The following is a 14,163-nucleotide window of genomic DNA, read 5'->3' as shown; positions in this document are numbered from 1 at the left end:
TAGCATCTAATTCATGCATGAAAACTAAGTATGCATCCTTAATAAACATACAAGAATCAGTTATGAATAAAATAGATAATTGAATTGCAATCACAACTTATCAAATCACAATTGGAAGAAATCAATTCAAATCTCAAGCATGTTCATGGCTTCAAACTTCCCCCTAACTAAATAGGGGTTTAGCCACTCATAATTACAACAAAATTAGAAAATAACAAAGTAGACATTGAAAGTAAGAACGGAGTACACCTAAAATGCTCCAAAGTTCCAAGCTTGAAACGTCAAGGACCTTTGTTTTCACCACCTTGTTGTAGCACAAGTGTCTAGGATGTGTATGGATATATGGATGGAATGGATTTGCACGGCTAAGAGATGAAAGTGTATGGATTTGTGAGATGTAGTATGGCTAGATGAATGGATGGAGGTCACGGCAAGGAAATTGTTTTTGTGAATGAAGTTGTGAGATGTGAAATGTAGTGTCTTTGGATGATGGCCCCCAAATTATGGTGAATGGTGGATGTATTTATAGGTTAGGGAGAAGAGTATAGAGTTGTAATGAGTGGATGTAATGGATGTAGTGGGTGAGTGTTGTGGTAATGAGTGGATGCAATGGGTGTAGTGGGTGGATGTTTGGTAATGAGTGGATGTAATGGGTGTAGTGGATAGATGTGTTGGGTGAAATGAGTGTGCTAAAATGGTTATTTATAAGGAGATGATGATGCACAAACTTCAAATTTCGTCAATTCCTTTTGCTCCAAGCATATGCTATCCATTTCATGCCCAAAAATGCTCCAAATGCACTTTTTTGCCACATTAATCCCTTTGGACCTACAAACACACGAAAATAGCTTAAAATACTAAAATAACTACGAACTAACAACATAAATCCCAAGAAACAAGCTAACTAAGTCGCATAAATATGCTCCTATCAACGGGTCGGGTCGCTAACGGGTGAACCCGTTAAATAACGGGTCACTTTGGGTCAACCCTTTAGGACCCGTTAACACCCGTTAGTTGAGGTTATTTTAATAATTTTAGTAAAGTTTTAATAACAAAAAATAAACTTTATGCAAAAAAATAGTAATAATAATTGTTAACGTGTGTTAACGAGTGAAACGGGTCGAGTTCGGATGACCCGTTAACTTAACGGGTCGGATTGAACCCGATTCAAACTCAATAAACTCAGGTCTAGCCCAAACAAAAAGCCCGGATAAGAAACCCAAACAATAACCGGAAAATTAACGGTCCCGCCCAAATATTTGTTTACACTCCCACGATTTAACCGCACACATTCCGCTCTCACTCCATTTCTCCGGGAAGCCGCTCTATTGAAAATTCGAACCTCTTCTTCCCAGAGAATCCCCAAACCAAAATTGCAAACCCTAATCGCCGCCGTCAATGGCCTCTTCCTCATCGGGAACCCCCCGGTCACAGAAGGGAAACTTCCGAAACTGGACCGAACTCCCTGACGAAATCACGTCGTCCATACTCTCGCGGCTGGGAGCGATCGAGATCCTGGAGTCCGCTCAGAAGGTGTGCATGAAATGGCGCACAGTGTTCAAGGACCCGCTGATGTGGCGCACTATCGACATGCGCAATGATGGGGATTTCGACGATGAACTTCCTTACGACGTGGAGAAGATGTGCCGCCACGCCGTTGATAGGAGCCGCGGCGGTTTGGTCGATATCAATATCGAGTACTTCGGCACGGATGACCTCCTCCGATATATCGCTCTTAGGTAAACTGATTTAACTGAAAATATTACTTTTTAGAGTAACATGTATGAATCGTATCTTCATTTGCCCTGCCCCTTTTTAAATTGTTGTAATTTTGTCGGTATTATTTTAGAAATTCATGTAGACGTTTTGATAGAAATGGTCCATGAGTTTGATCACCGTCAATCATTTTGGTTCTTACGTAATGTATCTCTCTTAATAAGATCAGAATGACAAAAATATCCTCAATTTAATTAACTCAGGACCATTTCTATCGGTTTCAAACCTCAAAGATCAGAATAAGGAGTTATGTCAATCTCCGGTACCTTTTTGGCTAAAAAGCCAATGCATTTCTATATTTATGTAGCGGCTAACATTTTCATCGATAACCTTTAAATAGATCAAGTGGAATCAGACGACTTCGGATAGCACATTGCGATGAAATAACCGATGAGGGATTGAGTAAAATGGCTAAGAGACTTTCCCTGTTACACGATCTTGACATCTCATTATGTCAACTCTCGTGTAAATCTGTCCAAGTAGTTGGGCGCTCCTGCCCTCGTTTGACATCATTCAAATGGAACAAAGAGTGGTTCAGAATCTGGGATGATGACTCTGATGATGATTATGACAGCGATGGGGAACCTCGGCCACCTGCTCCTTACAACAAACCGGATGATTCAGATGCACTTGCTATAGCACGAACGATGCCTGGTTTAATCCACCTCCAACTTTTTGGGAATAAAATGACAGATAATGGCTTGAGGAAGATTCTTGATTGCTGTCCTCATCTCAAGTCACTTGATCTGCGCCATTGTTTCAATCTCAGTTTGGGGGGAGATTTGGAGTTAAGATGCGTTGAACGAATTAAAAAGTTGTGGCTTCCCAATGATTCCACCAAGGGCTATGAATTTGCTGCTAGATATGATGGTTTCTGTCATAGGTGGACCGAACTCCCAGACGACATTACATTTTCAATACTGTCACGTTTGGGAACTGTCGACATCCTAGAGAATGCTCAGAAGGTGTGCATGAAGTGGCGCAGAATCTGTAAGGACCCTCGGATGTGGCACACTGTTGACATGCGCAATAATGGTGATCCTAACCTGCCATATAGCCTTGATAGGATGTGCCGCCATGCCGTAAATCTTAGTGCTGGCAATTTGGTCGATATCAATATTGAGTCATTTGGCGAATTTGAGCTCCTTCAGTATATCACAAATAGGTAATTTATTTATTTGTTTGTCTTATTTTTTAATTTTGATTTGGGATTCTGTTTGGAAGATGTTATCGTCTGCAACTGTGGTTTCTTAGGTTATATGACATTTTTTAGAGCAATATGAATCATATATTCTTTTCGTTTTGATAAGAAACCGAATTTTTTTCATACAATTAGATGTTCTATGATTTATTCCACTTCCCCTTTCCTGAGTTCAGAGGTATAAATCTGTGCTGAAATGGTATGATCCACCAGACGTCTTCTGAACTTATAAAAATTGATAACTTTTATCAACTTCCAAATTATGCATCTTCGTTCAATGAATAATTATAGTGATGTTCAGCTTCTTTTGGTGTATTTTTTTCCTTAATGTAACGGCTAACACAATTGTTTGGACCCAAATTTACATCATCGGCCCGTGTAATCGAGACCGTAGAGTAAACATAGTTCTCAGCCGTCGGATGGAAAAGTGAAAATATTTTTGTTAAAAGATAATATTATGGTTTTTATCATGATTATCTTTTAATTTAAATTATCTTGACATATTCTTAAACGGGATGGATATGATGCAAATTATATCCTCAAGTAAGAGTGTTTGGGCTCAAATTAACATGTTGGGCCGAGTATAGAACCACTCTCGGCCCGGGAGGCCTGGCGACAGGGGAGCCTTGGATCATTTAGTACGTGGGCTCCTAAACCTAGGTCGGCTAGGTCATATTACATTTACTAGTCGAGTCCTAACGCGATAAGTAGTCTCGGCAAGGGTAATAACCCGGAAGTGAATCCGGCTCAATAGAGGACTAGGCTCACAATCCTAGTAAACATAGGACTGGTCGAGTGGGTGTTTGATCCGGAGAAGAAGACCTAGTTCGAGTAGGGTTTTGACTCGACTTCAAAGGTATCTAGTGCTATAAATAGAGGAGGCTGTGCATCATTCAAGAGGACCTCCAACACACACAAAACTGCCCTGCGCAAACTTTCTCAACACCTTGAGATTTTTTATTTTCTTTTTTCGCCGACACATCTTCCGTTGGCATCAACAGCACTGTGAAGGCAACCGGTGATATCTTAAGTCGGCATAGATAGCTCTGTCACCGTAGAATCAGCCGATCTCGCAGCATCTTCCGTTGGCATCAACAGCACTACGGCGAGGACGACTGGTTACCTATCCAAGTCTCGGTCGAGAAGGATTTCCGAATCCTCATTGGTCGAGGTCATCTCATCAGCCTTCTCGGCGAAGTGGGGTGTTACCAGGTTACTGTATTCGGCACATTGACAGCCGAATTTGAGATTGAACTTCGCAAATTAGCAGCCTTGTCTTCAGGCTCTAGAACCCAAGAGGCCGAGAATTGTTCCTTCCTCGGCCGCAATCGCAAGACACAGAAGTCAGCAGCGCGCTCAACGCAACATCATCAAATTTACTCCTCGGCCGAGCTCGGCCGACGAGTTGGCACGCCCCGCAATCACCGAAGGACGTAGTTAGCTTAGAATATACTCGGCCTGCGCGCCACGTAGGCTTGGTAGATTTTAGGGTCAACAACAATTCATCTAAATTCTTTCAACAGTTCGAGTAAAATCAGAAGGCTCCGAATGGTGTGTTGCTATGGCATTTGCGATGAGGGATTGTCTGAAGTTGTTTCAAAATTTCCGATGTTGGAGGACATTGACTTTACATTGTGCAAAAATATTACGCATAGATCTCTGAAACTGATTGGGCGCTGTTGCCCTCTTTTGAAATCATTGAAAGTGAACAATGAGTGGCACAAGTACCCAGACGACTGGTTCAATGATGATAGTGATGATGAATTCTCTTTGAATAGAGATGAGGATGCAATTGCTGTAGCTCAAACGATGCCTGGTTTGCGCCACCTCCAGCTGTTTGGGAATCAGATAACTAATGAGGGCTTGAAGAAGATTCTAGATGGTTGTCCTCATCTCGAGTCACTTGATCTGCGGCATTGTTTCAATCTTGATCTCGGGGGAGATTTGGGACGAATATGCGCTGAACGAATTAAAAAGCCGCTGCTTCCTAATGATTCCATTGCTGGCTATGAATTTAGCCCTTCAATTGATTGGCGTAATCAACAATTGAGTCGTCATGAAATCCCTGTACCACACTGGTGGGATCTGCATGGAAATTATGATAGTAGTGATTGATCGGTTTGTATGGTGATCATGAGGAATCTGAATTGGGAGTGGTTGTGAAGCTTCATCCATCGTAGTGGTCCGATACTTCATGACGGTTCTGTTTCTCGGTTTGTAGTAACATTATTCTCCTTAGATTCTCAAGAGCTGAAACAATTTAGCAGTCTCTTATGGTTTGCAGTCTGCAGTTTGCTGGCTGCATTTTATTTATCAGACAAATGTTAAGATTTTAGCTTTTCGACGTCCTCTTTACTTGTGTACTATCGCCATGAAAGGCGTAATGTCTACTTACCTAAGCTTAATGTTTGTTGTTTATCTCTTTTTGCAACTGCAGTCGCGTGAGGCGAGAAATAAGCACAAGGGAATATGTAATCGGTTGCACGTATGAAAGCATGTCCCGGAAAGGTCTAAAAATATTATATTAAAGAATATAAACGATAAATCATGATTGACTTTCGACAACAAACTTGTCAATAATTGAAACTTGTGTGAGGAGTAACAAATATCTAGTCTTTATCAAATAGTTAAGGAATATTTATTCAATGGTTGTCTATCATAAGTGATAGTCGTCCATATAGCACTCGGGGGCGATTGTCCGTGAAAGCACTCGGGAGAGACAGTCGTCCATAGAGCACTTTGAAGAGACGATCGTCCGTATAGAGCTTTAAGAGGCGTTCGTCCATAGATAACTCCAGAGAGTTGATCATCCATAGAGCACTTCGGAGAGGTAGTCTTCTAGAGAGCTAACCAAAAGAAGCAACCACTAGAGCACATCCCATTTGAGAGCTGACCACTTGGAAAAGGTGGCTTATCACGTGCTAAAGGGTCTCTTCCATCTAATGGTGATCTAGTCCATGGTAAATGAATCTTCTCTCAAAATGGTGACATGGCAAGAGTGGGATCGGGTCAGACGGGGATCTTCGTTCACAACTTCATGTTCCAAAGCAACAACCAATCATACGGCTTGGTCCAAAGCATGTAATTGTGGCTTCTATGCAGCTCCCTGGAAGCAAGTCTCACATTTCCCACGTTATCAATTTAATGGAGGATTATACTATTACATAATAAAGGGAATAAATTGATACTATTCTAAAACTTCTTGGTACAAATTGATAAAATTAGAACTTCATTGTCCATTTTGAAAATCAACTAAAACTCAATAATGCTATTTTTATCATATTTTTGTACCATAATTGTATAACACCTCACGTGGCATTTGATATGGACAACCACATCATCTAAATTAATTAGCATTTAATTTCAAAATGTTAATCACTAAGTAATAAAAAGATTGTTAATTAAATGATGATTACGGTATACGAGAAGTCTCCTTCTTCCACCTAAGATTATGTAAGTGTTGTAATTAATAAAAGGATTGAAATTAAATGATGTATCTTGTCCAACTCATCTGCCATCTAAGATGGTAAAGAAATGTAGTATAAAATTGTGGTAAGAATAGCATTACTCACTAAAACTAGGATGTAGATGCGTGTAGTTTTAAGTGAGGAAGAGAAATCCGCACCAGAAGAAGAGGAAGGGAAAGAGAAAGGAAAAGAAAATTTTCTGACGCATTTGAATCAAACGATCAGGATAACTTGGTCAGCAAAATCCGAAAGACACAAATCCGGAGAGAATCTGTACCCACGTAAAAGAACTCAAACAATCCATTTGAACCAGTTCAACTAAATCTAATCCAAAAAGTTAAGTCCGAACCACTTTTGATTACGTATAAATTAAACTTTGATAGCACAGAGCACAGCATGTAGGCCGTAGCACAGCGAGAACAGGCCTACGAATTTTTACAAACCATTAAATAATAGTGTGCTCAGGAAATCAATAGTGTTTAGTTTACTATTAGAATTTTCTCTTCTCCCTTCTTCTCTCATATTTTTTATTTTGATTTAACCGTAACTCTTTAAATAAACGAAGAAATAAAGAAAAGAGAAAAAAGAAGGGAGATTATTTTATTCTTAGTTTACTAACATATGAACACAGTTGAAGAACCCTAACCCTACGCTGAGACTGAGGAGCTAGGGTTCGTCAGGAGCAATTAGTCGCTCTCTGCATGGCACAAGTTCCGGTGCAAGCTCACCTCACGTGACCCTCTCGTCTTCCCTCCATTCTCGAAACGGCCAACAACAACCAGCCAGTCGAGCGTGCGACGCCGTCGCAGGGGCAGCAGAAGGCCGAGCCACCAGTTGCGAGGATTGCCTTTTTCTGCTGTAAGATCGAGTGGGACTCCCTCGCTCGGGGCTCGGGAGTCTCTGATCTTACGCTACTCTTACGCAAACCTCACCACTGATCCCTACCGACTTGACCCGGATTCGTACGGCAAAGATCGGACTTGACACTCCATGTTCCTTTCAGCCCAGCACCAGGCTACGCGTCAGTATCCTGTCGTTGACGTTGGGGATACGCCATGATCTACATACAAACAATTAAATAAGAATTTACATTGGCATGTGAGACTGTAAAATTTTTATCTTTTAATTTTCTTATTAATCATTATATTTTAAAGAAAAAAACAAGAAATAGGACTGTAAAAATGAGGTTTCATAGCCTTGTTTTTTTTTTTCTTACACTAGTATTGCTTTAAATAATCTAAATTGCCTGAGTATTTCAAATCAGATTGAATATGAGAACGCATTGACTTTAACCAATGTCACTAGTAACACATTTCTTGCCAGGAGACTAATAGTAAGCTTCTTATACATATACATTGTTTAAAATATTAGTATTGGTAGAAATATCGATGCGTATATCAATATTGATTTTGACATCGATTGCTTTCAATATCGATGGAGATGATGAAAATTTAAAACAAAATTTTAGAGAATGTTAAACGCTGGTTTAGACGAAATATAAGAATTTATCCGATATTTAACTGATACATCAGAAATATTGACAAAATCCGTCGTTGCCCGAAATTTAAGAGTTCCTTCTATATATAGTGAAGTTTAGACTTCACCCTCCCTCCATATCTTTATATAATTTTTTGGATATTTCCACAGAAATATCGATAGTATTAAAGAAATTTCAAACGTAGTGCTAAACCTAAACTGTGAACAAAAAAGCATCTCCACATTGTATGACAACATATGTTCTTATGTGACCATTCTTTTTATACCTTTTGCTACAATAATTTGAGAAAAGAATTTGATGATCATATGATTCACAAATTGAGAAAATAATGCAATGAAATAAACCCGTCACACTCAATTCAAGAGGTTGTAGTCATGAATGTTTTTCCCAAAATATGCACAATAATTTAGTTTGCATGTTAGGTGAAGATGTTCAAGGCTTCAAAGTTGGCCCATACAATTAATACACGCTGATGTAGCTGGCAATTTTGTTTTCCTAAACATCATCTCTCAATTGTCATTTTCTCTCTATTTTATCTTTCTTTCTTTCCTTTCAAGCGGTCGACAATACATGGCTTGTCAAAAGATGAATAGGGTATTAAAAATTGTCATTGTCGATTTATAGAACTTTGTATTTATGATCAAAACTTTATATTTATAATCAAAACTGTTCTTATTCATCCTTTAATAGAGTTCTTACTCATCCTTAATGAGAATTTTGCTCTTAATATAAAATTAGTAGACAAAGAACAAGTCGTTTACATTAGTTTTGATAGCAGGTAGTATTATTCATACACTTATTTTTTACTTCTCACCTACTTCTTTTTATTTTTGGTCATTGAATGGTTAAAAATTAACAAATACGTATAAAAAATAAAAATAAGTGTGTAATTAATATTATCCTTGATAATATTTGATAAAAAGTTTGAAACAAAATCAAAGGTTTATTCCTAGATGATTACCCAATTCGCCCCATTGAAAAAAATTGTTCCATCCAAAGAAAGTGTTTACCCAAATCTCTTTTTCCCATGAATGTAAATTTTATCTGATTCACTTTCTACGCACTATTTAAGTGGCTTACTTTGCCAATTCACATTACTTTTTCTGGAAAGACAACTATAACAATAACCATCTCAATCAATCTCTCTAGCTAGCTATCATGAATATAATCGTGAAACTGCACACCTAGGTAGCGATCACCATTGACACCACTCATTTTGAATATCTTGTTTAATCATGTTCCTTTCTATTTCGAGCAAAATTCTTTTTTAGTTTTCTGCTACTTCACATTTTAATGTTAATTTTCGTATCAATATTATAAAATATATATTAAAAATATAAGATACAGAAAGTTCACGGATAATCCAACTTTCAAGAGTTTTCTTGTCATTTCTCTTTATGAGATTATGACAATCAAACCATGTTAATTTTTTTTTTCAGATACGAATCAGCCAGTGTGGCAGCCCACACACGAGTGTGTCTATCACCCGTTAATGGAATGGATTTCAGAACACTTCATCAAAATAATGTTCATCCGCGTGCATATACAACTTGTCAGTAGCACAGCTCTTATTTATTTGTGCTTGTGACATGTTTCAGTTTTTAGCATTAAGTTGAAAAATTGCAATTAAGAGTACATCAATGCATAACATACATCAACAAAGTGAAATTTGCTAAACAATGTAAGAAGATTAACTTAGAGATACAGAATCACTTAAACCTTAAACAAACCTATATTGTACGAAGCATAGTAAGTTGGCGGAACATGCTCCTGCCCTAAAATTTGGACAAGGATTGTCTGCACTCCCACTTCCGGTGCCCTCCCATGCCCTCCTGTTTTGTATGGTTACGGTTAAGTCACGTCAACATTTTATATTGTTTTTTTTATAGGGATAATAAGACAAAAAAGAATAGTAATATAAAATATTGACGTGACTTAACCGTGACTACACAAACAGGAAGGCATGAGAGGGCAGACAATCCTTGTCCCTAAAATTTTGCATGAGAGGAGCCGCCACGTGGCCAGTATGAAATGGGAACACATGGAGGCATTTCATTGGTTTGGCAAAGCATCTTGGGTATATACTATATACCCTAGGCTTTGTATTGTTTTGGGTTTTCTTCCAATTATTGTTTGTTTTGGTTTTGAACAGAGAAGGGAAAGAAGGGACAGAGCCTTTAATATAGTTGGTGGGGCTGCCTGGTTGGCAGGTGACCATGGACAATCCCATGTGTTTTCATGGGCTAAGGGACTAATAAGTTGATGGGCTTTCCCGACCCGACAATGCCCACAAAAACTCCTATTCAAGTTTCATATTTTGTATACCACATGATGTGACAATTGATGTTTGATTTCTTTTTTTTTAAATCATCAATAGCCACATTATGTGATTTACAAAATATGATCTTAAAAAAATGATCTTTCTAGCATCACCATTTTTGTAAAGTTTTGTTGCTTTATTTTTCCTCGTGGTGACACAGATGGAATTGAAATATATGAACACATGAGGTTCTATGTTCAAATTTCCATGTCTTCTAGTATTACTTGTAAGCGAGAGTATATCTTCATTGTTGTAGAACTTTAACTCTAATCGTAACATATAGAAAAATATTTATTGGCCAATCTATCTCTAGTTGCAACGTAGAATTTTAGATGAATGCGGGCGTTGTATGGTTGATTTAAACGTATAGCATTAAATCGCAATTATTAAAATAAGAAATGATATGTTACTTGAAACGAGAGTAGGTCCAAGATGCTAGCGCTCTCCTTGTAGTAATCGAGATTTATCTCCATACAGTAATCCCATACTATCTCATTTGTTCAATGTATCAACTAAGAACTTTCCGTAACGTATAAAAAAACGCTTACGTCCAATATATTTCCAGTTGCAACTTGGAGTTTCCGGTGAATGAGCGCGTTGTGGTTGGTTTTAAACGTATAGTATTAGATGAAAATAATTAAAATGTGATATGTTATTTAAGTTGCAACGAAAGTAGGTCCGGGATGCTCTCTTTGTAGTAGGTTTAGGAAGCTTGATGATGAGTTATTCGGTAGGGTTTGAAGTTTTTCTTCTTTCCTATAAACAAATGAACCGGCCTCGGACCTGTCGAACCAGTGACTCAAGTTGTCGATGAAAAAAAAAAAAAAGTTTTTAAATTAACAGCCCAAAAGGAAAAAGTGGGAAATTGGAACTTCCTACGAATGGGAAATTGTGGAATTCAAAAGTAACGAATTTTCTTCAACGTATGACTTTCTCACGTTACGCAGACCAAGTTCCAAGCATCCCTAATTGCATGTAAATGGTCAAATGTTCTTTCGGATAAAGTAGCTTGTTTTACACTTCGTAATTTATCTTTGGTCAGGCTGCATTATGACGTACGCAACCCTAACCGACTATGAAATATCGACAAGCATATTGCATTATAATGTCCGTGACATAACCGACTATCAACCCTTTGTGCGTTACTTTATTTGTTTTGTCCATCCGACTGTCAAAATATAATATATGAAGAATAATTAAACAAAATACGTGATAAGACGGTCTGATCTAATATGTCTCATTTTAACGATAAAATAGTCAAATAGAGAAAACACGTGTACATACCAACATGGCAATACAGATTTTTTTCTCTTTCTCATGTTCTCAGATGGTTACCTAAATATAAGAAATCTAAATATTAAAAAAGAAAAAAAAAAAGACCGCTCGAATATACACAACTGTCACCCGCCTGTCACAAAATCTGGCAGGGTTGTCTCAACGCGTGGCGCACATCCCGCCGTTGCTTCTCAGAAGTAATCGAACACCGTCGATTGTCTCGTATTTCGACTATCCTCGCTCTCGGCCTGGTAACACGGCGTCGTGTTTTGCCTTCTCATCGAACCCGGGATCATCGGCGGCGTGAGCGACCGTACCAACGCCAAGTTGATGCCCTTGAAGAAGGGATGCTTCTTGACGTCAGCGGCTCCGCGCTTCGACCCGAGTCGCCGGTCCGGGTCCTTGTTGAGAAACCCGGAAATGAGGTCCCGCGCGTGGCCCTCCAGCGCGCTGGAGGGCGTGGAGGTTGGGAATGTTAGAGGTTTTTTCACAATGTTACGCAGGGTGGTCTCGTTCGATGGAGCCGCGAAAGGCGTCCGGCCGTAGACCAACTCGTAGAGGAAGATGCCGAATGCCCACCAGTCGACGGCGTTGCCGTGGGACCGACCGGATGCGACTTCGGGGGTCACGTACTCGTGGGTACCAACGAAGGACTGCGACCGGGCGGCCACCGGTTCGGCCACGAAGAGCCGGTTCTGGGAGAGGGTCTGGACCTTGCGCGACCGGAACAGCCGGTTGGAGAGGCAGGAGAAGGGGGTGAGAGTTGCCCTCTTCTGCGGGCGGGTGTACGATGGGGTCGATAAGGACGCGGAGTCGGAATACGAGTCGGGTGATTCAACGGCAGGGATTGCGTCCGAGCATAGTGAGAGGTCAAAGTCGGAGAGCATGATGTGACCGTCCGATCTGACCAGCACGTTCTCGGGTTTTAGGTCCCTGTAGATGATTCCCAGCATGTGGAGGTATTCCAACGCCACTAGGACCTCCGCAGCGTAGAACCTGCATATACGGACAAAAAACCGAATTTAGACCGAGTCGAATCGTCCGAGTTAAACAAAATTAGGACCAGAATATATGATTGAAGACGACGTTGCACTGAGATAAAGCAGACAAGATAAGAACATCTCATGTTCTAATCTGAGTAATGTATTCACAAGAAAACAAAATTACAAAAGAAAATGCCGGTCATTTTTTATTTTTTTTTAAATTAATGGAGGAATATTCAAAAATGTACCTTGCGGAGTTGAGGGAGAAGCGTTTGTGAGGCTGAATGTGGCGGAGGGAGTGGAGATCGCCGCCGGAGCAGTACTCCATGACGATGCAGGAGAAATGCGAGGCTTCGAACTCGGCGTAGAGAGTAGGCAAGAACGGGTGGTCAAGCATTTTGAGGATCTTTCTCTCCATCTCGGCTCTCTGCACCTTTTTCTTCATCGCCAGAGCCTCCTTGTCGACGACTTTCATGGCGTAAAGGCACGAGGAAGACGAAGACTCTGTATCCTGATCGGCCGGACTTGAAGAGTCCCTGCTTCTCAGTGTGCAGAGGTAGACGGTGCCGATGTCGCCGGCGCCGATGCGTCGGTGGCGATGGAAGTCGCGGAAAGTGAGGGCTGTTTTTTTGGAGCGAATGGCAGAGTAGGCGAAGTCGGAGGAGCGGTGAGGCTTGAGGCTTAGTGTCTCGGCCGCAAGGTCGGAGGCGGTGGTGGTGGCGGCGGCGGCGTCGAACGAGAGGCGGCTGAAGCTGCTGCAGCTTTCGCTGCTCATTGAACTGTGACTCGAGTTTACTGCTTCACCGTCCGAATCACGCTCTAACATCTTAGAAATTAAACGTCTTTATGGACACCCAATCCGAATTTCCTCGAGAAAGAATCAATAAGCGGAGGGCTTTTTATATAAATTTTGTGGAGGAATCGAAGGAACAGTTTTCGGCGAATCGGATACGAAGAAGAAAACAGAAGATTCCTGGGGAATTTGTGACGTGCGGAAAGGCGATTTTAAATTTTAAAACAAAGAACTTGGAGCAGGGTTTGTGTTTGTGGTTGGGTCAAAGCTTGTGGCTTGAAGGTTCAAGTGGAGCAGTGACGCCATTAATGGAGCTCCGTACGATTGCAGAAAGCAAGTGCCTTGAATGGGAGGTTTAAACGCAGCAGCAGGCTTTTTCAGGTAGATCTCAGAAGTAGGGTTTATCTCAAAAAGTATGAAACCTAGAGAGAGAAACAAAGGAGGGAGGGAGAGAGAGAGAGAGGTTTTGGTTTGAGGAGCTGGAATGCTCAACGCACTGCGTTTTGAGTTCTGAGAGGAGTTGGAAGGTAGTTGGGTATTTATGCTGGGAAGTAATGTAAGAACGCGGTAAAGCGGTAACTTTTTGGGGTGTGGTTATATTATGGAGTGAGGATCGGGAATTGTCAATTTTTTCCGTTCATCGTACATCGTACGATTAGAAGTTATTCTAAATATTTTAATTTAAAATTACATATAAATAGTACATATAAAAACTAATCGCATAATACACGATAAATAGATACGATTCATTGATCTCTATAATTCTCATGAAAAGAATCTAGAAAGGATCCTGTTAGAATAATATGCGGTTGGGCACGTGTGGGAATGGTGGTCTTTTCTGTTCTGCGCG

The 14,163-nt window shown here is 40.2% G+C and overlaps 2 protein-coding genes across 2 annotated transcripts; one reads left to right on the top strand and one right to left on the bottom strand.

Annotated features, from left to right (window-relative positions):
* Positions 1-1,253: 1,253 nt before the first annotated feature.
* LOC103435598 (putative F-box/LRR-repeat protein 23) lies at positions 1,254-5,395 on the top strand. Its single transcript, XM_008373983.3, has 3 exons — positions 1,254-1,739; positions 2,117-2,941; positions 4,501-5,395. Exons 1-3 carry the CDS (start codon positions 1,399-1,401, stop codon positions 5,090-5,092), a joined length of 1,758 nt encoding a protein of 585 aa, XP_008372205.3. The 5' UTR covers positions 1,254-1,398; the 3' UTR covers positions 5,093-5,395.
* A 6,090-nt stretch (positions 5,396-11,485) lies between these two features.
* Positions 11,486-13,826, bottom strand: LOC103409106 (protein kinase PINOID-like). Its single transcript, XM_008347925.4, has 2 exons — positions 12,769-13,826; positions 11,486-12,533 (listed from the first exon to the last, which is right to left on the bottom strand). Exons 1-2 carry the CDS (start codon positions 13,344-13,346, stop codon positions 11,729-11,731), a joined length of 1,383 nt encoding a protein of 460 aa, XP_008346147.1. The 5' UTR covers positions 13,347-13,826; the 3' UTR covers positions 11,486-11,728.
* Between the last annotated feature and the right edge of the window lie 337 nt (positions 13,827-14,163).

This window comes from Malus domestica, chromosome 05, assembly GCF_042453785.1.
Source record: "Malus domestica chromosome 05, GDT2T_hap1".
NCBI classification, from domain to species: Eukaryota; Viridiplantae; Streptophyta; class Magnoliopsida; order Rosales; family Rosaceae; genus Malus; species Malus domestica.
This window is presented reverse-complemented; position numbering and strand designations above follow the sequence as displayed.

Coding starts and splice junctions, on each gene's coding strand:
- LOC103409106 (XM_008347925.4), bottom strand. CDS start 13,346: ATGTTAGAGCGTGATTCGGACGGTGAAGCAGTAAACTCGAGTCACAGT. Junction 12,534..12,768: donor TTCTCCCTCAACTCCGCAAG/GTACATTTTTGA, acceptor CCGTATATGCAG/GTTCTACGCTGCGGAGGTCC.
- LOC103435598 (XM_008373983.3), top strand. CDS start 1,399: ATGGCCTCTTCCTCATCGGGAACCCCCCGGTCACAGAAGGGAAACTTC. Junction 1,740..2,116: donor CTCCGATATATCGCTCTTAG/GTAAACTGATTT, acceptor ACCTTTAAATAG/ATCAAGTGGAATCAGACGAC. Junction 2,942..4,500: donor CTTCAGTATATCACAAATAG/GTAATTTATTTA, acceptor TTCTTTCAACAG/TTCGAGTAAAATCAGAAGGC.